Source organism: Rhinolophus sinicus, chromosome X (genome assembly GCF_036562045.2).
Source record: "Rhinolophus sinicus isolate RSC01 chromosome X, ASM3656204v1, whole genome shotgun sequence".
Lineage (NCBI taxonomy): Eukaryota > Metazoa > Chordata > Mammalia > Chiroptera > Rhinolophidae > Rhinolophus > Rhinolophus sinicus.
In genome coordinates, this window is record NC_133768.1 from 27,769,614 (window position 1) to 27,796,102 (window position 26,489).

The window sequence follows — 26,489 nt, forward strand, 5'->3', positions numbered from 1 at the left end:
CAAGATTTCTGAAGTGTGGGAGGCGAAAGGAAAAATAATGGACATGAAATACATGTTTTAACAATGAAAATGAAATTACAAAATAATAGTTTTCATTGAAAATAGTCCCTTTCAGTTACTAAGTCTTGCTAGAATATGTCTAACCAGATCATTTAGTTCCTGTTTCAACCCATTCTATACATCTGATTTGGTTAGTTGTTTTCAAAAACTGCAAAATTTGTAGAATATACCAATGGAATATTAAGCCTAATGTTATTATGAGATTGAGTAAAATCTGTCATTATTCAGTATCCTCATAACTGATTTCATAGTATATGGAGAAGAAACAATTGAAATAATGTATGAAAATCCATATGTTATACAAGTTTAACTGGGATACCACATTACAGTAATTCTTTGATATACATTAGAGATAGATGGTCAGAAGACTTGAGAAAATCCAAAATCAGACATCAACCTACTGTGGCATTAATTTTACTACTGTTCTTTAAAAGCATGTGAACCTTTCTTCAAAGTCTATTCTAAGGGAAACTCTCTTTCATTGTCAGCTGTGATTACCATACACCTCTTTTGTGGACACAAGGAGAGAACTGCCTGCAAATATCAGAACATCCTTCGAGTCCACAGAGAGATTCCTCGAGAACAGTCTACATACGTAGCAAAGAAACATGAGCTGATAGTACACACAACGCCCTGGCGTTCATGCATACAGTGTTTCCTTCAACTGATGTCCCATGGATGTTTAAGATATGACTATATAGGGAAAAGAGATGAAATCTTGAAACTGTACAATGATTCATAAATAAACATATAGTTGACAATGCCTATAAACACTGAAACTAAATCTTTCATTGTGTTTTAGATTTTGGCAAAAGTTTCAAGCCCAGAGAAAAGTTGAAAGTTGAAAGGCCACCATAAAAAATACATACATTAATTTTTAATCATCTCTCTGTCTCTCTCTGTCTCTCTGTCTCATCTCTGTCCACACACACACACACACACACACACACACACTCAACACCTGTCTTTTATGGAACAACCTAAAATTAGCCTGAGGACATGGTATTTTACCTTTAAATGCTTAATTATGCCTCTTCCTGTAATAAGGATTCAAACCCATATCACAGTTACCACACTTTAAGAAAATTAGCATTAATCCAATTCTATTAACCATTATGCAAAAGGGGAGCAAAATCTACCACCCCAAATATGACTTTCTGGCATATTATTTTAGGATAGCCATTTTTAAGAAACAGCAGACACAGGAGGAACTCTGAAAACCTAGAACTTACGCTTTCTTAAGGCACATTTCCATCTATAAGGGAAATTTCCATTTGTGAGGGTGTCTCTCCTCTGTACCAGGGAGAGTGGGATGACTACAGCTCTTATCCATGGAGAAGGCCAGGACCTCAGTCTGCATAACAACCTTACCCTTGTTCACTGTGCTTTCCTGCTAATTTCACATAACTTCCTTGGTCTTGAGCTGGAGATGGTATTTAAGGTGAGGGCCTGGGCCATTTCTGGGAATTACTCAGTTTCCCTGCGTCTCTCCCTAGTATACAGGAGGTGTCCATGTTATTCAACTTCTGTTTTTTTCCTGTTAATCTGTCTTTTATTACAGGTGGGTCTTAGCCAAGAACCTAGAAGGGGAAAGGGAAATTTATTTTTCCATTCTCACAATACTAAATATTTCCTCATTTCCCCCCAAAATGTGCTGTTTCCCACCTTGATTCAATCCAGTTCTACTTTCATATTTTGCTCTGATGGCTCTTGAGTCTTCCGTGATCCGGAAGAGTTGATCTAACTGTCCTGTACCTTTAATGGCATTGGGTCCTTTGCAGAGTCAAGGCCAGTTGCTCTTCAGTATGTTTCACATTCAAGGTTCATCTGAATGTGTTTCCACATTTAGATTCAGAAGAAATATTTCTGGCAAGGACAGCAGATGGATGATGATGTGTAACTTCCTCTGCATCTCATCAATAGACACATAATGTCAGGTCAGAACACTGTTAGTGATTATGAGGTGACCACCGATCTCTGTTGTAAAGGCACATTTTCCATTTGTAATTAATAAGAATCTGAAGGATTTTGAACCTCCTGCTCTCCCGTTTTTTACCATATGGTTTCAGTCATCGATCCTTACCTGAACATACAGAGGGTGCCAAAAAATATATACACATTTTAAGAAAGGATAAAACTGTATTAAGATTGTAATACTCGATATATACTGATAACAAAAGATGAATACAAGTCACTTTTGACTTCTGCAGTTATAAGAGGGGCTCAAAGTTGTTACCATCAGCGTAATGTTAATATAATTTTTTCCTTAAAATGTGTATACATTTTTTTTGCACCCTCTGTCTTATATCAGGGATTACAAAACAGTTCAGTTTCTAACTCTGGAATTCTTTCTATATTAATTTTCTGATCATTGTTATGATATCATTTGTTTAAGAGATCATTTCCTACTTTTTCTACCTCCTGTCTTTTCAAAATGACTGTGAATACTTCTTATACATGGGTATATTTCATTTTTAATGTATTGTAATTCACCACTCTCATTATTCTCATTAATGCTAAAGTTCCACCAAATTTATCTATTGGACACACCTTCAAGCTAGCTCCTGAGTCCTTTTGCTATGGCCTCATTTGTGTATGAATACTTCTTTACTTTCTGGTTCACCTTATGTTTTCTCTGACCTTTCAAATAATCAGCAGAATCCCCAAGGAGCTCTGGCTCCTTTTAGCAAGAAATGATATTTCAAAACCATGATGTCAGTGCCAGTACTCTTAGGTACTGGCAGGTCAACATGTCAAAACCCCACAATCATGTCTCACTCTGTTTTTCAAATTCTCTCCCAGTGAGAATATAATTGCTACAGTGAAGTGTAGTTTCTTTAATGATTGACACAATTAAGGGAGGGTTGTATCTTCTGATACTGCATTATTTTTTTGTTTCTGTAGGACCCCTCATCCCCTTCATTTACTTAATTCTTTCTCTTTGTTTTCAAAAGTCCAGGGGATGTTTACTCCCTTCTCTGTTGCCCCTTTCCCCCAGAAGCGCTGCCCTTCTAAGACTGTTACCTCCAGACCCGCATGTTTAGGTTCCTTCCTTTGGATACTCAGTAGCCAGTGATCTGATCCTTCTTGCCTCACATCTGCTCTTGGTATTTCCCCCACTCAAAATAAGACCTCGTTTTTCTAAGAGAAATTGATCTGTGTTCTGTCACCTGTATTTTCCTGCTGCATGCTTGTGATTTTCAAGCAGTCTCATCTGACTCTCCCATTCAGCCTGGCCTCAAGGCAGGTTCTGCTGGTTTCAGATATTTTCCTAGTATAGTCATGTGCCACATAACCACGTTTCAGCCAGTGACGGATCCCGTATACAATGGTGGTCCCGTAAGATTATAATGTAGCTGAGAAGTCCCCATCCACTAGTGACTTTGTAACCACTGTAAGGTCATACTGTAATGCGTTATGCACGTGTTTGTGGAGATGCTGGTATCAACAAACCTATTGCACTACCAGTTGTTAAACTGTAGCACATATGATTATGTACAGTGCATAATACTTGATAATGATAATAAACGACTATGTTACTGGTTTATGTACACAGTTAATTGTTATTTTAGGTTGTTCTCTCTCTCTCTCTCTCTCTCTCTCTCTCTCTCTCTATATATATATATATATATATATATATATATATATATATATATATATATATATATATATATATAAAGTTTCCCTTATATATATGTCTCCCTTAAAATAGCATGCTGTGTTACACCAGTAGCTGTCTCTTGCATCTTGTATTTACCACGTCTCTTGATTGCATCATTTTCCCTTGTGCTTGATTTAATCTCATTGGTTGTATGCAGTAATGTTCTGTACCGGCTCATAGCCTAAGAACAATAGCTTATACCCTATAGCCTAGGTGTGCAGTAGGCTGTGCCATCTAAGTGTGTGGAAGTGCACTGTATGATGTTCACACAATGATGAAATCACCTATTGATACATTTCTCAGAAAATATCTCCTCCATTTAGCGATGCATGACTAATCACAAATTCATATTGTAGTATTATTTGACTTTCAGTTATGCCGTTGGCATAAGTTTTGGGTGGTTCTATTTTGTTGTTGTCTATGGGTTTTAGTTCTGTGTGGAAATATTAGGAGTTAAGAAGCTGCTATTATCCTATAGAAACTCAGAGGTCAGAAACAATCTTTCTATGTTTGAAATTGTTTTGTGTTTCATTTAAATAAAATTTGTTTTTCCTTTTGATCTATTCCTTATTTGTAAGGCGGAAGGCCTTCGAAAATACATGCAATATCGTTTTATTTTAAGATTCCCAGTAACTTAAGGCTTAATTCTAGCAGGGCTCATGCCCCTTAACCAAGTTGCTTGACAATTTTGAGTTCACTTGAATGCTCTGAAATAAAGTTTTACACACAAAAATGAACAAATAAAAGTGTAAAGAGTATTTTTTTTTCTTAGTTTTTGGTCTAGCACTCCTGAGTTAACTAAGAAAATAATCGCTTTCTTATGTGCCTGCTGAATAATGATGTGTTAGACATCAAAAATTAATTTTAGTCTGTTTCTCATTTCTTTTCCTGTTTGGTCTGGTGTTCAGCTGGTTAGGCTGTCTGTAATCAGATGCTTGCATTCTTTTTAACTAAGAAACAGTAAATCAAGTGAGAGTACAAAAAGGAAACAAATGGCATTGGGTAATGATGAGATTATCCAATTAAACAGAAGAGGAAAAAACCTAGTAGTTTATGAAAGTCATTTAAAATTTCCAATCAAAAATTGCCAGTGAACACTTAAAGTTTAATGAGTATGTTTTCCATTATGTCAGCCAGATCATTAATGATCAATTGCCCCCTTTCCCCAACTGGTTTTTCAATCTACACTCTTATTATAGTGCTTGTTGGTAGAATTACAAAAAGAAGAATCAAGATTATATTAATCCTGCTGTAGACCACTGCTATATCTTTCTGTGTACATGTGCTTTAAATATAAAGGGAACAATGGGAACTTAAAGTTACAATAAAACTTTTTATCAACTTGAATCTCTGTCCACATTTCGGAATGCTCTGGCAACCTTAAAATGGAACATGTAAAAAATGCTTCATTTTTTCCCAAAGTAGTTAGGCTTAAATATCTTCATGTTAAAGCAGACCATACTCTGTTTTAATCATTCTCTAATTTATTCAACACAATTTGTACTGAAAGTTTAAAATGTGAATGGTTATATGCTATAAGCTAAATATACATTCTTAAGTAACATATATTCTGTACCTACCTTTCCAAAGCTTACAGTCTGGTGGAAAAGCAACATTGAAACAATAACGATACTAATACATGCAATTATATATATTGACAATTGTTTCACATTAAAAAAAAAAAGAGCTATGTTGAGACACATAAATATAATACTGGTCACGATTCAGATATAAGGTTGGAGAAGATCTCTTTCATGAAGGGACCATTTCACCAGGTCCTGACAAGATGGGTTAGCCAGAGGAAGCTACCAGGAGAGAACAGTTATGCAGGAAGATAGGTGATATGGCACGTGTCCAAACTCAAGCATCCCTACTCTCTACATTCTAGCTGATTGGCAAGAAGAAACAGAAGAAAAACAAAAAGAAAATAGGTCTATCTACCAGAGTAGGTCATTGGTTTGTTTAATGTTCTAGCCCTTTGGGTAAAAAACAAAGAACCAGTCTGATAAACTAAAATTTTAACACATCATCCACTTCTAAAAGTAAGCAAGGCTTATTCATTCTAACCAATTCATAAACTATCCTCCCTTTGGAGGTGTTGTATGAGGGGTTAGGAAAGGGTCAGATAGTGGCCTTGAATTACTTCCCATGTAAGCAACCTACCTGATTTCAAGCAAATGGTTTTTCAGCAAGGAACATACGGAAGCATTGCTCACCTCCCTGATCCCTCCCCTAATATGTCTGCAGTCACACCCACTTCTCCTTCCTGTCCCACTGAAGGAAGTAGTCTTCCTCATGACTATAACAATCCTTCTATCTGTTTTGGATTCCATACATTTTCATTTCTTCAAGCACCTTGTTTTATCTGATTCATATATCTTTACCTTCTCCCCCTCTGTTGGCTCTTTTATCCTCAGCATTTAAGAAAATATTGACTTAAGCCACTCAGATCTTTAGGAGCAACTCTCCATCTAATCTGCATCTCCCTAACCCCACCATCATTATCACCAGAAATCTCACTATTCATTTCATAACCCTCATAACAAAGTTTCTTTTGAAAAGTTATCTAAATTCTCTACCTCTACTTCTTGATTCTTATGCATTTCCCAACTCACTGGAATTTAGCTTCTTCTCTAGTCATTCCATTGGAAGCAACCACTAAAACCACCAAACACTTCCACTTTGTGAAATCCAATTCAAAGATTTTGGAGATCATTTTACATTACCTCTGAAACCTTCTACAATGATGTCCACCTCCATTACTCTGAAATTTCTTTCTCTCTTGATTTCTATAACTCCTTTCCAGATGTCCCTTGTTTATCTTTGTCCTGCTACAATGTCTTCTTTTGATGTTTTCCAGAGCTTCCTTCTCAAAGCTTTACAAATGTATGTATATTTGGAAATGAAATGTTGTTCCTATGAATGCTCCCAATCTTTTCTCTCTTCCTATAAAAGACTCTTCTGACTTCTTTATCCATTCTCTCAAAGGATTTGGACAGCCTAATTGTTTGACTTTTGTGAAACATTAAATTAGAAAGAGGAAGAAATAAACAATTAAGAGAAACATATTACTGCTTAAGGAATAGATATGTGTATTTTCACAGAGTTTTTAAAGAGGATTATAGAGACGGTTGGGGTTCTAATGAAGAGTTTGGAGGAGATAAATTGAGATTTTATGGGTAAAAGAAAGTGTTAGGGAAATAAAATGGCATTTTAATAAGGGTTTCTCTAAACTCCATATATCTTTGCCAATGTTTTATAAGCACAAGAACTCTATTTTGAAGTTCATTTCATTTATAGTCTGTGTTTCTTATACTAAAACACCATGGTCAGACTAGAATATAAGTTTCTATATTCAATTGAGTTATCTGCATATTAAAATATAGTGATGAGATGGGTGTTTCATTTTGTAAAAATTCATTGAGCTGTGCACTTATGATTCCTACATTTTTCTGTAAACTATACTTCAAAAATTTTTTTCTCATGATGACTCTCTTCCAAATCTAAATGTCCTAATCAGATTTAACTCTTGAGCTCCAGACATACATTTTCAACTACTTACCAGCTATCTATCATTATGTACCATAGGCAACTAAAATCAAGGTGTTCAAATGAAAAACCTGCTCTTTTTCCTATTTCTGTAAGCAGAACCACCATACAGCCACCCTTTCAGAACAGATTTTCCTTTTCCATATGATAAAGTTCCTGAGTCAGGCACAAACTACCATATTTTGCCATGTGTGTTTTTAATTCTTTTATTTATGCTTATGAGTTAAAAGTGTAACTCTAGGAATCAATAACGATATCTGTGTGCAAAATAGTACCCTGGAATATGATAACCAGTTTTGTTGAACTTACGAGGAACTTGGAATGACGAAAAGTTCTTGGCCTTCTATGATGTGTAAATATCATAAATTTGTTACCGGTACATAAAATTTCTTGTACCTTGTATCTGTTCCTGTGTTTTGCAATGATTTGTTACATAAAATTTCTTGTACCATAATATGTCAAAAAACAAATGCTGAAATTCCTTTATAATACAGAAAATAAGTACCCCCTAAATGTAAACAAATAAAAATTTGAATTAAAAAATTACAATGAAGGATTTTTTCCCTGAAAGTTTGGACCAAGAATGTGGGTGTACAGTATACACAGGAGTGCATTATATACAGCAAAATACGGTACAACCACGCCCTCTTCCCCATACACACATCTACCATCTTAATTGGTCCATGCAACATTTCTAAGCCACATAGTATACTGGTCTGATCTCACTGAGGGAAGTTATGCATTCCACTTTCTATTCTTCTCATTTCTTCCACAGGGATCCTATTAAAATAAAAATCTAAATATAACCCTGTCCCTTCAGTCTCTTCAGCAGAGCATAATAGCAGCCAATACTCACATAGCATTTGTACATGATAGAGGCTATTGTAAAATATTTGAAGCTATTAACTAATTTAATCCATAATAAAACTTTATAATGGAAGTATTATAATGATCTCAGTTACAGAGGTATAAATCTGAGGCACAAAAAGATTAAATACCAGGCAACAAGGGGTAGAACTTGGATTTTGGAACTGAATCTATAGGACTTCAGAAACTTGTTAACTACATTTATTGTGGTAATCACTTCACTATATACGTATATCAAATCATCATGTCATGCATCTTACATTTGCACAATGTTTTTTGTCAATTATGCCTCAATGAAGCTGGGGAGGAAAAAGAAATTGCTGTTAGCCAGCTCTCAAGATCTGACTCTTTCTGCTCTTTCTGACCGTCCTTTTATTGACAGTCTTTGAATTTCATGAAAATATATGTTTTATGTCTTTGAGACCTTTCATATTTGTTTCCATTCACCTGGGATACTCTTCCTACGGCCATGTCCACACCAACCTTATCTATCTGGTTAACTCCTCTTTTAAAAAGGAATGTGTATTACCTTCTTCAAAACAGTCTCCTGACATCTCTGTATTTATCTTATGAGATACCAAGGATAGATCTCTACCAGTTACTCACGTGGCTAATCACTGTTTCACAATAGGCACTCATACACTGCATGGTACAAAATGTACACACATTCTACTTGTTTACTAAACTGATGAATAAGCACAGATCCAGAGAAATAATACTTATGTGACTGACTGATGGTAAAATAACAATAACTCTGCTTTGGTGATACTCTTTTCTTATGGAGATTATATGACTAATATATTCAGAGCATCTTTTAGTGTCTGGCACATAGCACGAGCTCTCAAAATGGCAATAGAATAATTATAATAATAACTTTGAAAAAGACCTCTAGGAATCCTAATTCTACTTTGCTTCCTGACAAAATCTTTGCATAATGGATTTATGGAAAGAAAATGAAAAAGAAGAAAATTCAGAGCAGGTAGGTTAGAGGTGGGAAAGAAAAGTCAAGAAAATTTCCAATAGGGATAATTCAAAGTGTAAGCAATACTAAGAGGATAAAATTTGGAATAATGAATGCAAGATATAAAAAGAAGAAGAAAGCTTACACTTAATATTCAACCCAGAAGTTGTATCAGAGAGCCCTTGCATTTAAGTGAGCACTCAATCGCTGTTTCATTGATTGGTTGATTATTTGTGACTAAGTACTAAACTCTTCAGCAGATAACCTGAAGTCTGGTTCTTTGGACAGAGTAAGGGTTGAGAAAAACATGGTCTTCTTAGGGTCTTCTGAATAAGCCTAGAGAGACAATAAAACAGACACTTTTCTTTCATGAACATGTACTTCAACCTCTTCTCTTAATAAGCAGGCACCTGAGTGTATGTCAATCTGCCCTGGATCCACTTTCAGCACTGAGGAAGGAGGTAAATTTACTGTGGAAGGTAAGGAAAGGTGCTGGTTATTTGGAATCTTTTCTTCCAGCACCTCTTTAGTAGTTGGATATTCCATGTCCACTGTAACTGTCCAGCCAGTTTTGGACTTCCTCATCTTCTCTTTCCCAGCATCCAGAGTGTCTCCAGCAGTTTCCCAAGCTTGTCCAGGGTGAGGGACATCAGCCACTTTGAAAAGCAGCTCCAAGTATGAAAAAAGCATTTAAAAACTAAAATTTACTTGACAACAGAGAGTGCTGAGGTCCACGTTTTGGGATTTTTTTTTAAATACTTTTTTTTTACTGAAGTATAATTGACATATAACATTGTATTAGTTGCAGGTGCACTCCATAATGATTCGATATTTGTATGTATTGCAAAATGATCACCCCAATAAGTCTAGCTAACATCCGTCAACATACATAGCTGCAAAAAATTTTGTGTGTGTGTGATGAGGACTTTTAAGATGATAATTTTATTTTAATTGAATTAATGATTATTTGAACAAGTATTAAGTTTATCCTGTTAAAGATCTCAGCTTCAAAAAGAACACAAGCAGAGAATTAAAAAAAAAAAAATCAGCTCTAGCCTGGAAGCTCGGCCAAATACATCTAGGAAATCAGGAGGTGACAGAGGCAACAAGCAATATTCCCCTCATATTAGATGCTAGGTGTTCAAAGAGGAACAATTGTACCAATGTTGTATCACTTCCAGTTCTCTTGTAAAAAAAAAAAATAATACATACACACAAACAAATACAAATATAAACAAAAGAACTTATTAGCACAGTCAATTATGCTAAAGATATTTAGATTCTTGTAAATAAACTATTAAGTGTTTCAGATTGAAACCTGAGCTTTACTTGAGTCCACAAAGGGTGTCACCTTGTATTTATGGATTACATACATAGTATGTGTTAGCAGTGTCACCTGATTTATAGTTAGAATTTTAATCATTTTAAAAACTCAATTAGATGTCACTAATAAGAATTATCAATTTTGGAAGAAAGGCTATCCTGGGTATGTAAGTGCAAAATTGTTGTCATAAGACATTAAACTAGAAAAAAACATGATCCCATCTTAAAGAAGTATTCCATCTTATTTGATGAATTTGTTCAAGTACAGATTTAGGCAGAAATGGGAAAAAATGACTTTAGAAGAATATTAGAAAGACCCTAAGGGTTTTTCCTATTTTATTTTCTCTTATTTGTTTCTGTGTGTGTGTTTGAGTTCGGTGTGTATGTACTTATACTCCCTGTCGCAATTCTTTGTCAATATATCTCACTAGATTAAAAAAATATACATATGAAAAAAATATTTTAAACCCATCACAAAGTATAACATAAATTTGAAATGAATCATGCCTTACCACAAAATGTGTACAGATCAGAAAACAAGTCTATAACATAGTGCATAAATGATACCCAAATTGTCCATTATCTTTTGTATTGAAGAAGATAATGGATCCAATGTTGTCTCATGGCAAATATAAGGGCTGTTTACCATCAGGTCCAACTCTCATCTGTTTTTAATTTTATGTTTACAAATAGCTCTGGCAAAAATCGCTAAGTGACTATGAACATTCATAACATTTCTCAAACCACATTTCATATTCCTAAATTATTGAATCAATGCAAATCAGTGCTTACTAATGCTACCCATTCCTTGGGAATTTTCCTTTTTTATAAGCATTAATTTTAACCAAAATAAAAGTAAATACAATCTGTTAAAGCTCCTAAGAGGAAAAGATTTTCTTTTCCCCCTAACTTAGTAAATCCATTGCAAATAGAAGCAATATTGTGACCTAATATAACCAGTGAGCAGAGTACACAGTGTTGACTAGTCCACAGATGCCCATTTACTTATCAGTAAATCAATGTAATTTACACTGTAACCCATGGCGTTACTACAGTCACAGTGAAGACTGAAAGGCCAGCTTTGTTCATTTTGCTAGATCCCCTAATTAGAAGACAAAATATCGTTTTAATGGTAAAATAATTAATGGAGAGCAAATTTTAACTGCCTCATGATCACTTCTGAATGTTTTATGTTTTAGAATTTTTTAAAGGACACAAAAGCTGCATAGTACGTTGAGACAGAACACTTATTCACTTCAATTCAACAAAAATTTTAGATCCTATTAAATTCAACTAATTGTGCTTAAGTATTGTGTAAATGTACCAATAAAAAAATGTAGAAGAGTTGCCTACAAAGAGCTCACGGGATAGAATATTACTATACATAAAATGACTCTAAAGCAAAGGTTAATGGAATAAAGGCTATGTGAGAATTTCAAATTGCTAATATAGATAGATGATGGAAATACTTCTTTTGCCTCCTGAGATTGCAAAAGGATTCATGAAGGAGAAGGTTGTATTTGAGGGATCCTTCAAACAGACAACTCTTTAACAGAGGTGAAGGAAAGAGCAATGTAGAAAGAACCACTTAAAAGGCATAAATACTAAAAATATAGGTGTTTTCAGGACATAGTGTGTCATTCTCTGTGCCTAGATTACCATGGGGGGAAACACAAAACGAGGCATAAAGGCAGATTGCATATCACTGTATTTAGAAAACGACAATTAACTGTGTATCGAGGAATAAAAAAGCAATATTATTCAAGGAAGAAAGTGATATGGTCAGAATCAACCTCAAGATTATTCTCACACTGGCACTTACGGGATGGTACTATGAAAAGTGGGCCCTATTTCCAACAACAAAAAATTATAACAGGTGAAAATTGTTTTTTAAAAAGCACTTAAAACCCCTACTTGTACAGCCAGAGGCACCATCCTAAGCGCAGCAGGCTAAGAATCCTCCTGTCCCAGGGCGCTTGCCCCAGCTCTCTCCTTAGGTGGAAATTCCACACCAGGAGAAACAAATGGGAAGATCAAAGGCTATTGCCCTACCCAGTGCCCTGCTTGTAAAGCAGGGCTATCATGCCAGTCCCCAGCTCCAGAGCAGTGGCACAGAGCTGTCACCCAGTGGGAAGAGATTATCAATAAGAACAGAGAGATTAGATTCCAAGTTCTCCCCAAAGGAACTGACTTTATTTGAAACAGATATTGAGAAAGTCCAAGACTAAGGGTGCTCTCAACAACAATGGAGATTCGGGTGGTAAGCAAATAAGAAGCTGGTAGCTCCATGAGAGCTTCAAGCTAAACCACGTGCCAGCTGGTATACCAGAAGAACCAGGGAAAGAGACATCCAAGAAGAGCCAGAACAAACATCAAACTCTGACCTCAAAAACTACCTCTGTAAAGACTCCTTAATTTAACTGGCTATTGTCAATTAGAATGTCCTTAACAAAATACTAGCAAACCACATCCTGCAATATATAAAAAGGATCATACACCGTGATCATGTGGGATATATCTCAGGAATGCAACGTTAGTTTTAACATATGCAAAAAACAAAAGACAAAAACCACATGATCATCTCAATAAATACAGGGAAAACACTGACAGTATTTGACACCGCTTCATGATAAAAACATTCAAAAACTAGAAATAGAAGGAAATTTCTCTGATAAAGTAGCTATGAAAATGTCACAGTATACTTAATTGTGAAAGACTGAATGTTTTGCCCCTAAGATCGAGATGACAAGACAAAAACTGTCACTCTTACCACTTCTATTAAACACTGTACTAGAGGTTCTAGTTAGGTTATTTAGAAAAAAATGAAATAAAGGCATCCAAGTTGGAAAAGAAGTAAAACTACCTCTACAGATATAAACTCATATACTAAAAATCCTATGGAATCCATTAAAAATAATTAGAACTAATAAATGAGGCCACTAAAGTTGTAGGGTACAAGATCAATATAGAAACATCAACTGTGTGTTTTATATACTAGCAATAATAAACCATTCTAAAATAAAATTTATAAAATAATTTTATTTTCAATAGTATCAAAAAAAATGCTTAGGAATAAACTTACCGAAAGACTTATAAAACTTGCATGATCCTTTATATTTCTGTGGTGTCCTAGGAATGTGATTTCTGGGTAATAAGGTAATTATATTTAACGTTTAGAGGAACTATGAAATTATTTCAACGTATCTGTACAATTTTACATTCCCAACAGCAGTGTATGAAGGTTCTCATTTCCCACATCCTCACCCAAACTTGTTATTATCTGTCTTTTTGGTGAAAGCCATGCCAGTGGCTAATTTCTCCTCTTTCATTTCTGATTTTGTATGAGTCTTTTCACTTTTTTCCTTGGTGAGTCTAGCCAGGGGTTTGTCAGTTGTATTAATCTTTCCAAAGAACCAGTTCTTTTTTGCATTAATTTTTTTCTATTGTCTTTTTGTTCTCTGTTTCATTTAGTTCTGCTCTAATTTTTATTTCCTTCCTTCTGCTGACTTTGGGCTTCATTTATTCTTCTTTTCATAGTTCTTTAAGATGTAATGTTATGTTGTTTATTTGGGATTTTTCTTGTTTCTTGAGCTAGGCCTGTAATGATACAAACTTCCCTCTTATTACCACTTTGGTTGCATCCCAAAAGTGTTGATATGTCATGTTGTCATAATTGTACACTTGAAACCTATATAATTTTATTAACCAATGTCACCTCAATAAATTCATTTAAAAAAAACAAAATGAAAGAAACACCGAAAAGAAAAAAAGAAGTATAAAACTTACGAAGATATCTCTCACTTTTTGAAAGTTTGCATTATGACACTTCACTTTTACAAAAGACCTCATTAGTACCTTTTTTGGCTAACCAAAAGAAATCTGGAGAGGATTTACGAAAACAGGCAAAACACGACAATAGCATTCAGTGTTTGCTTTGAAGCAAGTCATTCTAGAGGCAGCACACACCCTGAGACACAAGACTGTCACTGCCAAGTTTCTTCCTGGGAACTACACTCAGCATCTCAGCATCAAGCTACCATAAGCTTTGAATTGTATCGTGAGCATCTGCGCTTCATCTCAATTTCTTTTGTGTATCCATTAGCAAGATGTCTCCTAAGGTATCAGAAAAGCCTGAGAGAGCACACGAGGGTGTTACGCTTAGCATAACACTGGACGTAATTAAGCATTTCAATCATGTGCAATAAAATAAAAAACATATAAATTAACAATAATTGCATCTTCGCTTTATGCTATTTTGGTTTATGAAAGATTTCATAATGTTCTACTTTCTGATAGCAGGGGAAACCAGTACTCTGAAAGAAATTAAAGAAGTAAATAAATGGAAAGACATCATGGAGCAGAAGACTTCATAGTGTAAACCTAGGCATACTTCCCCAAATTTATCTATACCCTAAACACAGTTACTACCATGTTTCCCCGAAAGCAAGACCTAGCTGGACCATCAGCTCTAATGCGCCTTTTGGAGCAAAAAAAAATGCAGTATAGCTGATGGTCCAGCTAGGTCTTATTTTGGAGGAAACACAGTATCAAAATCCTAGCTAGCTCCTTTGTAGAAATTGAAAAATTGACCCTAAAATTCACATGGACATTCAAGGGATCCAGAATAGCCAAAACAATTTTGAAAAAAATCACAGTTCCTACTTCAAAACTTAAAGTTGCAATAATCAAGATAGTTTGGTATTGCCATCAGGCTAGACATATAGATCGATGGAATAAAATAGAGTCCAGAAATAAATCTTCACATTTACAGTTAATTTATTTTCAAAAGGGCTGCCAAGACAATTCAATGGGGGAAAAATAGTGTTTTCAACAAATGGAGCTGAGATTACTGAATATCCACATTCAAAAGAATGAAGTTGGACCCATCTCTCATGTCATATACGAAAAAATAACTCAAAATGGAAATGTAAGTGCTAAAGCTATTCAACTCTTAGAAAACATGGGGTAAATTCTTGTGACTTTGGATTAGGTGATGGTTTCTTAAATATCACACCAAAATGAAGGCACAAGCAGCAAAAGAAAAATAAATAAATAAATTAGACTTCTTCAAAATAAAAGACTTGTGCTTCAAAGGGCACCGTCAAGAAAATGAAAAGAGGGGGCTGGCCTGGTGGCTCAGGCGGTTAGAGCTCCATGCTCCTGACTCCGAAGGCTGCTGGTTCGATTCCCACATGGGCCAGTGGGCTCTCAACCACAAGGTTGCCGGTTCAACTCCTGGAGTCCCCCAAGGGATGGTGGAGCGGCTCCGCCCCCTGCAACTAAGATTGAACATGGCACCTTGAGCTGAGCTGCCACTGAGCTGCCACTGAGCTCCCGGATGGCTCAGTGGGTTGGAGTGCATCCTCTCAACCACAAGGTTGCCGGTTCAGCTCCTCAAGTCCCGCAAGGGATGGTGGGCTGCACCCCCTGCAACTAGAAAACGGCAACTGGACCTGGAGCTGAGCTGCGCCCTCCACAACTAAGACTGAAAGGACAACAACTTGACTTGGAAAAAGTCCTGGAAGTACACACTGTTCCCCAATAAAGTCCTGTTCTGATTCCACAATAAAATCTTGAAAAAAAAAAGAAAATGAAAAGACAACTCACAGAATAGGAGAAAATATTTGCAAGTCATATATATGATAAGGGGCTTGTATCTAGAATATATAAAGAACACTCGCAGATCAATACTAGACAAATAACCCAATTAAAAAGGGGGAAAATATCTGAATAAGCACTTCTTTAAAGAATATATACAAAGGGCCTGCCTATAAGCACATGAAAAATGTTTAATATCATTAACTATCAGGGAAATGCAAGTTGAAACCACAATGATATATCACTCCACACACACTGTCATAGCTATCACCAAAAGACAGATAATAACAAGTTTTAGTGAGGATGTGGAGAAATTAGAACCTTCATACTCTGCTGTTGGTAATATAAAATTGTACAGATACTTTGAGACAGTCTCACAGTTCCTCTAAATGTTAGATAGATAGTTACCTTATTACCCAGAAATCCCATTCCTAGGTATATACCAAAAAGAAATGAAAACATATACCACACAAAAAATGATACGTAAATGTTTATAGTGGTATTACTCATAGTAGAAAAAATAAAATATTGTGTTTCGATGCAATGGATTACCACTTGACAATAAAAACATATGAAGTATTGATACATGATACAACATGGCCAAGCCTTGAAAACATTATGGTAAATAAAATAAACTAGTCACAAAGGACCACATTATTCTTACATTTATATGAAATGCCCAGAATAGGCAAATCTGTAGACAAAAAGTAGATTTGTGGTTGTCAAGGGCTGAGGGAGCTGGGGAAAATAGGGAGTACCTACTAATAGACACAGAGTTTCTTTTGGGGATGATGACAATGTTCTAAAATTGATTGTGGTGATGGTTGCACAACTGTGTGAATATATTAAAAAGGATTGAATTATTCACTGTAAATGGGCTAATTGTATGAGATATAAATTATATCAAAATAAAGCTATTTTCTTAAAAAAGAAGAGTATATTCTACATCAATGTAGAGCGTGAGGGGGTAAGCTAGTAGGAACAGATGCCATGAGAACAGTATGCCTTTTCTGATAAGATACATTGAAAATCTGATCTAGGCAAATGTAAGCAAAGTAACATGAATCAGACTCATCTGTTTTTTAAGAGATAAAAGATGTTTCTCCTTTGAGAATTCAGAAATGGTTGTGTACTCCACTAATTTTCCCTATACAAAATATCGCATTATTATAGGAAAGAATCTGTGCCTCTCATGATAGTTGGGTCTTTTTTGTTTTGTTTTACTTTTATTTATTGAAGTGTGTTTCTCCAGGCCCATCAGCTCCAAGTCAAGTAGTTGTTTCAATCTAGTTGTGGAGGGCGCAGCTCACAGTGGCCCATTTGGGGATTGAACCGGCAACCTTGCTGTTACCGGCACTGTGCTCTAACCAACTGAGCTATCCGGCCGCCCCCCTCTTTAATTTTTAAAATTCACAAAGTTTTGGTCTGTGATTATCGCATTATGCTTGCAATGTTACAGTGGCTGATTCTTTTATCCTATATTGTTGCACTTTAAACAACACAGTATTTTGGTTATGTTTCCTTTCGCAATCCAGAAATAAATCTAAAATTTCACAGTCATGTTCTTTTCACTTGATTACTCAAGTACTAAAACATAAACTTCCTTGATATTTCAGTAAGAACAAAGTTTGCATGTTTCCATAGTGAAAATTAAGGTCAAAATTAGATGTAATTGAAGTTCAGAGAAGATGAACAAAAGGATGCAGGCCTGGAATAACTTATGAAGAAATATTAAACAAGGGAGGCTAAATTTGGAAAGCTGGGAATAGCAGATGACTAAGTGGAAGCATAATTATATACAAATATTTGATAGATGTCAAAGGAGAGAGAAGTGACACATTGAAGGCAAGAATACAGAGAAATAATTACCAATGTCATTTTGTTAAAAAAAGGAAAATCAAAATGAAAACTAAAAGGGGAAGCTAGTGGAATAATCTTACACTGAAAATTTTTGCTAGATTACAAAGTACCAGAAATGTTTTTATTGGGTGCTGGTATGAAGAGTCAAAGTGATGGTAATTACCTTTAAGACACACAATAGAAACATATTCCCTGTTACTTTAAGAAGCAAAAAAGGAGGCAGTTGAGCAAAGAGATGGGCATTCTACATGTGGTTTGGGAGACATTAAACAACCACAGCAGGCTCTTTTTCATAGCCACATCACCTAATGTTGATTTCCATAGCCAGAGTAGAATGGATAATTGGAAGATGCTGATTTTCATACAGTAATGTAATCTCTTTTATCTAAGAGTAAAGTGAGCTCTGGAAGCATTACTTGGAACACATGACGTTCATTCATTACATTTCACTTGAAAACTGTAATAATGGATTATGTAATTTCCGTTGTAAATCTGTCTCTCCTCATACAGAAAAAGTATATGCTATATGACAAAGTGGGACTATAGGGAACTTCCAAAGGTGTTTGAATATTAGGTGTTTTTCTACACTGATCATTAACTTTAGGCAATTTGCCAATCGTCTTCTTTTTTATATGAAAATGTCACTTTGTCCTTGACCTTAAAGAGATGTTCTTCCTGTGCTTCACACTTCAGGAAATAATAATAAGACAGTTACAAGCAATCATTGCTAGACTAGACCAAGTTCCCATTGAATGATGGTCACTGAATTTTTATTCCTTTGCTTCATACTTTAACTTCTGACGTCAATCTTAAGTCACCCTTGTTGTATTGATACACTTCATTATATTTCATTGATTTGTAATCTTAACCTGCCTCACTCAACACTTATTCGGAAAGGATGACACTTATTCGGAATGATGGACTTCAAGGATGAAGTCTGAACAAAATCTTTAAAATAATTCATATAAAAAACCTTATTTTGTCTGGCAAAGAACTGATGGGAATTTTATTATAGGGAAAATGTAGTGTTTGTATCTTTAATTGCAATAGTTTGAAGATCTAGTTGACTGCCTCACACAAAATGGGAACTTAACAAATATGTGAATAACTGAATAAATGGGGAAAAAAAGGATTTTAAGAAAATATACAAGTTGTAATCATGGTTGAAAAATTACATCTAATCTATAATTTGTGTATTAGAGTATTATTAGCTATGGCAACCAAAAAAAAAAAAGTTATGCTGCATCAAAACTGTAAAACACCTAATGTTGCATGCTAAGTTTGGTATTCATGGATTTTTAAAGTAGATGAATATCATGAGTATTAGGGGAAAAAACAAAAATAGAATGGTATGGATTTTAAGAGAGAATTTTGTTTCAATAATGTGAGTATGATCTACAATTTCTAATGATGGAGATCAGTAAGAATGTTATAAGGTATTTGATGGTTTAGAAGTGTTTAGTGACCTCTGAGAAGACAGACTCACAAATTGGGGGAGACAAAACAGGAATAAGTAAGTTAGATTTTCTGTTCTAGCCAAGATAGTATAACAAGGATTTGATTTACCCTCTGGAACACCTGAAAAATTGAAGGAAATAAGACAATAGTTTGAAAGACACTAGATATCATGCAACAGAGATTGATCCCTAAGAGATAGGAAGTAGGTGAGCCTTACAATTGCTTCACATTGCTTGAGTTTCCAGGCCACAGTTCAGAGAGTGGGAACCCAAGCAGAGAGCAGTGGTCTCACTAAATAGAGATTAAGCTTAGACACTCCAAAGAACAAAATGGGTAGAATTCTCAAGACAGAATACCAGAGAGGAGAATGATGTAAAAAGAGGAAATTCTAGAACCTTGTAGCCCACAATAATTGTTCAGCTGATTACCGATCAGCTTATGTATGTGAGTGCTTTATTAGAGGCCCGGAATGAAACCACTTAAATGGATTATAGATAACAGTGCCTGATACTCACAGGGGGCATAAAATAGTAACTTTTATTGTCAGCCAGACTGTAAAGCCTCAAGATTCACAGGGCATTGGGCAATTTACATGGAAGGGTCTTGCCTTAGTAGTGGGGAATATTTAACCATATAACATAACAATATAACAACATTTTTACCATATAAGAGCGGACTACATTATTTCTTTCTATCAAATCTTAAAAAGGACCCAAAAGGATCAAATCATTTCCAAACAACTTAACAGTGTCCCCCGCCCCCCCCCAAAAAAAAAGGTAAAAACATATTTGCAAAAAATGGAAAATTATCCAACACCAAATAGGTAGAACTTACAATGCCTGGCATCCAAAAATAATTTATCACGAATCATCCTAGTAATGACTAAGTGAAGCAACCAAAGTCAGCTCATAAGCTACACAGATGTTAGAATTAGAAGAAACAAACATAAAAACAATTCTTATAACTATACTCAAAATGTTCAAAAAGTTAAGTAGAGACATAGAAGATATTTTTAAAAATCCTAAATCAAACTTCTAGAAATGAAAATGTCAAAGTGTAAGATGGAAAAAAACAAACCACACTGGATAGCATCCATGACATATTACACACTGCAGAAGATTAGTGTACTTGAAGAATAAGCAAGAAATATTATTTAAAATAAAATGCAAACAAAAAAGAAAATTTTTTAAAATGAGCATCAGTGAGCTGTGAGAAAACTTCAAGCAACCTAATATATATGTAACTGAAGTCTTGAAAGAAGAGAAGACAGAAAACATGTTTGAAGACATAATGACAACTTTTTCCCAAATTTGATGGAAACCATAAATCCACAAATGCAAGGACTTCAACAAACTCCAAGCACAAGAAACATTTTTTTAAAATGACAAGTAACATCATATTCAAATTGCTCAAAAACAGTGATAAACAGTAAATCTTAAAAAGGAGCCAGAAAAAAAGAGACATATTACACACAAAGAAACACAAATCAGTGTAAAATCAGACTTCTAATCTCAGTAATGCAATTGAGAAAAGAGTTGAGCAGTCTCCTTAAAGTATAGGAAGAAAACTGGTCAAACTAGAATTCCATACACAGCAAAAACATCTCTTTAAAACAGGCAAAATAAGGACTTTTTCAGTCATATGAAAGATAAGTAAATTCATCACCAGCAGAAACAAACTACCGGAAAAAAAAAAAAAAGGGAAAAAATAGGTGACTCCTGGGTAGGTTGAGCAGACAAAAGGGAGGCCCAGATGCCGGGCTGAGGCCGAGCACGGGCAAAAGGCCTAGCTGAGCTGCGATCCAGGCTGGCCCAGAGAACAAAATCAGGAATCTTCCAAGACCTTCCCAAGACAGCTACCAATCACACAGTGGCTTCATTCCATACCTCAGCTGCCAGGAAACCTCCAGCCAGGACATGTCCCACTGTCTGAAAACCTTCCAGGAGAACACACTGCGATATAAAGACGAGGTGGAAGAAATTTTGCTGCTCGATGGCCACTGCCCAGAGACAAGTCCGTCTGCTCCGAGGAGAGGGTCCTGTAGACACTGTAGCAGTGCTACCCGCAGTACCACCCCTCGAGTCTGGAATGCAAATACATAAAGAAACCCCTCCAGGAGACCCCGATCCCTGGCTGGGCAGGTTACCTGCCAGAGCCAAGGTCACTGAATGAGGCTATGCCACATGGTACACTGTCATGGCCAGAACCTGCTACAAAGACTTCCTGGACATCACGGAGCAGGCCAAGAGAGCACACCTGAAACCATATGGGGAAATATATGGAGTTAGATCCACGCAACCCCTTCCTGCTCCTTCTCCAAAAGTTTTGCAGCACGCAAGGGTGCTGTTGAAATATCCAGACTTCTCTAGTCTACATGGTAGCTGTTCTGCCCTTGGAAGACCCCTGATAAGGGACACCTCTGGGGGCTGTCCTCAGAGGCCAAATATGTCATGTAACCGGAAGATTTATCTGGAGTCACTGTCCTCAGACAACTATGCAGAAGACTAGATAGAAGTGGACAGCCTCCCAAGGAGAGGTGAAGTTTAGGGCATGCTCAAAAGCTCACCCTTCTCACATGAGAATCAGCCCCTCACCCATAACCCAAAAAGCACTAGGGAAATTTTATAACCTAAGAATCCTTTTAACTGCCACCTGCACCCTGACTGCTTGACAACATGTTGTTAATGATAAAACCTTTTATTGTCATGTAGCAATAGAGAGGATATTCCTCAGGGGGGGAAAAAAGCCGAGAATTTTCTTTGGGCAGAAAGAAAATTACACCAGATAGAAATAACTTTCTACATAAATAAATACAGAATAGTGAAAATGGTAAGTATATGGGTAAATATATAAGTTTTTATATATTAAAGTCAATTGTGATGCAGTATTTAAGCAAACATAATCTTTTTAAGTAGTGTAAAATTTATTATAGAAATATATATATATATATATACACATATATATTTATATATATGTGCAAAATGTATGTCAACGGTAAACAAAGTTTGGAGAACTCAAAAAGAAAACAGAAAAAAATAGAGACAAATCAATGAAAATAAAAGCTCATTCTTTAAGACCAGTAAAATGTATTAACCTCACGCTAGTCTGATCAGGAAAGAAAGAGAAACAACAAAGACTGCTAAAATCAGCAATGAAAGAGGTGACATCATTACAGATTCCACAAATATTTAAAAGATAACAAGGAATAGTATGAATACTTTACAACTTTAATTTTGACAACAGAGATGAAATAAGATACATTCCTTGACATACACAAACTAACAAAGTTTACTAAAGAATAAATAGATAACCTGAAATACCTGTATCTACTAAAGAAATTGAATTTGTAGTTAGAAAATCCTTCCCACAAAGAAGACTCCAGGCTTGGATAGCTTTACTGGTGATTTCCACAAAACAGTTTAGGAAGAAAAAGTACCAATCATACACACACTGCTTCCAGAAAATAAAAAGGATGAGATGCTTCCCAAATCATTCCATGAAGCCAGCATTGCCCTAATAACAAAGTTAAACAACATGCAAGAAAAACAGTCACCAGATAGCCCTCCTAAACAGTGACGCACAAATCTTTTTGGAATATTTTCACAAACCTATATTAAGTAGTACAACCACTGGAACCCATGCCTCCGGGCATGAACTGTAAACCCTGGCACAAAGAAAAGTTACCTTCCAAGTGTTTGGCAAAGCACGAGAACAGGCTTCTGAAGTTCCCCTGCTCCCTGGATGGCCGATGGTGGATACTTGTGCAAGAGGGGCTGGACAACTGCAGGACGGGCTGTCCATCTTGAAAAATCTCATCACTCATGGCCCTATGGAAGGTTTTTCTCACCATTATTGCTCATAGAGTTCCCCCACCTGCTCCCAAAAAGAGTCAGGTAAAGCTGCCCAACAAGGCAGACCTGTTTTCCACACTCTCACCAGCCCAGCAAGCACGGAAGGCATTTGTAGAGGACATCAAAGCCAGCCTGACCAAGCATCCCTTGGCTCACTACCCGAATCTGGAGGACGTTCTGCCTGCCGACCTCCTATTAAAAGTGCTGAAAGTGCTTGATCCTCACAGGAAGCTGGAGGACACATGGGCCTATTGTCAGGGCACCAGAAAAAGAAGGAAGTCCCCCGCAAAACTCTGTGAAAGACGTCCTACCAAAGTCTACCTGGACCCTCCCAAGAAGACTCCTCTGTCACAGACAATTTGCTTGATGAGAAAAAGAAAGAAAGAAAGAAAGAAAGAAAGAAAGAAAGAAAGAAAGAAAGAAAGAAAGAAAGAAAGAAAGAAAAGAACTCAAGCACAAGGATTTTCCCCAAAGTCTTCCTCTTTGCAAAAAAATACCAAGAGTAGTTCATAAATTCTGCAAGTGGGTTGATACTTTTGGAGAATTAGGCATTGATGAAGAGTTCATCATGAAACAGCCTGACTCTGGCCTTGAGGGCAAATCAACCAATGATATGGGCAAAAAAAAGAAAGTAAGCCAGGTTCCTTCGGATGTACAGTACAGCATAAAGCTAGGTCAAATAAAAGAGAGAAAATTCTCCCTGCAGGGAAAAAACTGAAAGAGGAAACTCCAGAAACCACATGATTTTTATAAACCCAACCTGGTGAAGATGAGGTATGGAGCTAAGAAATGACAAAGTTTTGCTTGACCCCAAAGTCTTACTTGAAGCTCAAGGTGGGAGAAGAGAGAGGGCAAGGAATTGAAAACCTACTTGAAGAAATAATGACTGAAAACTTCCCTAACCTGGTGAAGGAAACAGATATATGAGCCCAGGAAGTGCAGAGAGTCCCAAATAAGATGAACCCAAACAGGCCCACACCAAGACACATCATAATTAAAATACCAAAGGTCAAAGGCAAACAGAATTTTAAAAGGAGCAGGAGAAAAGCACTTAGTTGCCTACAAGGGAGGTCCCATAAGACTGTCAGCTGATTTCTCAATAGAAACTTTGAAAACAAAAATTACAGGAAAATTTCAGTTATGCTATTTTTATCATACGTTGCAATTGAATATATTTAAAGATTTTCACCATATTCATAAAAATTCACCATGAAACTGTTTCCATATCATCTAACACAGGTGCAGAATGGCAGGGAGCTTGAAGTCCCAAAAACCTAGTGTGCAAAAATAGATGTGTTAGCAAAACTACCCAGCAACATCAAATATCCTCACATATCTATTCAAGTGCAATTAATCTTTGCATTTCACAAATAATAATTAAAAATTCACTCATAAATTTAAAATAAGAAATCAAGCAACTTCTTTACATTTCTAAAATAACAGTGAAAACTACCAGGGACAGGAAAATTTATAGATAGAAAGATTTGTAGTGCAGACCTAGAGTGTACTTTTGCTTCCTTTAATGAAGGAATTCATCTAAAAATGGAAATATATGTTTATGTTTCATCTTTATAGGACAGGATAGATATCTGGTTACGTGCAAATTTTCTACTTTAAATGAAGTTTGTCTGTGACCATCATGTGCCTGAAGAACCAGGTATTTTCTATGTATTTTTGTAAGGCACAGCCCAGAATTTCCCTTTAACCTAGAATTTCTCATCATAATTAAGTCCATGTCACCACTGTGTCTTATTTTTGCAATGGTTTCCAAACTAGTCTCTCTTCAACTTAAGTATATTTTTCTAAAATAAAAATCTGGCCAAATTCACAAGCTTGTTAATTCTCCAGGCTCATCTAAAAGTTACCTATATGCATGGACACACCTCCCATACACATACAGCTGCACAAACATGCTCCTGCATTCCAGACTCAAGTCAGTATGTCCTTTCATACCTCTATGTCTTTGTACATAGTCTTCCCTATTGTTAGGATTTCGCTCAGGCCATTGTGATCCTGTGTCAATGTTCTCTCCTCCAAGGCCAATTTTATGATTGGTTTTATTAAGATCTTATGTTTTGAGACAAGGACTCTCATTTTCCAGTTGCCTTTTACTAAAGAACTCACTCTAATATCCTAGAGGAGTCACTAATGCCTTCAAAATCTGGGAAATCCCCACACTTATTGATTCCGACATTAATGAGGCCAATATTATGCCCACTGGCTCAGTGTTATGTGGTTTCTGTGGCTCTCCTTTCAAGCCTTGGGATACGTGCAGTAGCATTCACCCTTACCCATTCATTGTTCAGTTCTGTAACATCTGCTTTTCTACATTTGGGTTTTGTGAACTTGCATTTCACAGAACATGTCTCCCCATCTATGAAATGGAAACCATATTGTCAAACCATATCGTTAAACTCAAATTTTGGTGAGAATTAAAGGATGACTTTACATAAGTGCCTACTACCACAATACCATTTCACCCCAGTTTTGAAGATTAAATGAGGTATGAATGCTTATAAAATCTTAGTTCTCAATTTCCCTCTTCATCACTTGGTAATGAGTTAAATATGAAATACCTCTTTGCTTTCAATTCTCAGTGCAAAGAGGAAACTTTATCACAGAATGCTACACAGCATATATCTGTGGAAGAGTAGGAGGGAGAGAGGAAGAAAGGAGACTGCTAAAAAGGCACAAAGGAGCCATGAAAAAAGTTTTAATGGTGTTTGTCTTGTGTGATAGCATTCAATTAAATTTTATGCAATCTTATCTGTTGATTAGAATGAAAAAGTGTATTTGCAAAGTAAGAGTCATAGTAAAGCTTCCTATTGCTTATTGGTGATGGCTACTTCCAGTTAAATAAACTTTCCCTGGAGAAATTACGTGGGTTTTTCCACTGCTATAATTACCTACATTGGTATTAGTTGTTATACAGAAACAGACAGGAGCAATGTTTGATCTACTTGAAATTTTTAGCACCAGTGAGACTTCAAAAAATAAACTGACCTCAAATCTGTACTTTTTAGGAGAGGGAAAGCAGGAGAGCCTAATATATAATTGTGTTAGCATAGTCCCCTAGTTTTCAAAGCCCATTCACAGTCTTTTTTTTTCTTTTTGAGGTCTACAACATAGAGAATCCCAAAATTTATTATCTCCATTTTATAACTGTGAAAACTCCAGATAACTTGAGTTATCTAAAGTATGAGGTCTGAGGCAAAGTCTTCTAGTCATGTGTATGATTTCCACACTGACATTCAGCAACATCATGGACAATGAAATGGTCACCTTGGAACCTTGGATGCCC

General features: G+C 36.0%; 1 protein-coding gene across 1 annotated transcript in view; it reads left to right on the forward strand.

Annotated features, from left to right (window-relative positions):
• Positions 1–21,845, forward strand: part of LOC109451730 (E3 ubiquitin-protein ligase RLIM) — a 40,099-nt gene extending 18,254 nt beyond the window's left edge. Inside the window, 5 exon segments of the mRNA XM_074323292.1 lie at positions 21,143–21,203; positions 21,205–21,319; positions 21,321–21,337; positions 21,339–21,487; positions 21,490–21,845. Of these exon segments, the coding sequence (XP_074179393.1) occupies positions 21,143–21,203; positions 21,205–21,319; positions 21,321–21,337; positions 21,339–21,487; positions 21,490–21,845 (698 nt within the window).
• The last annotated feature ends 4,644 nt before the right edge of the window (positions 21,846–26,489 follow it).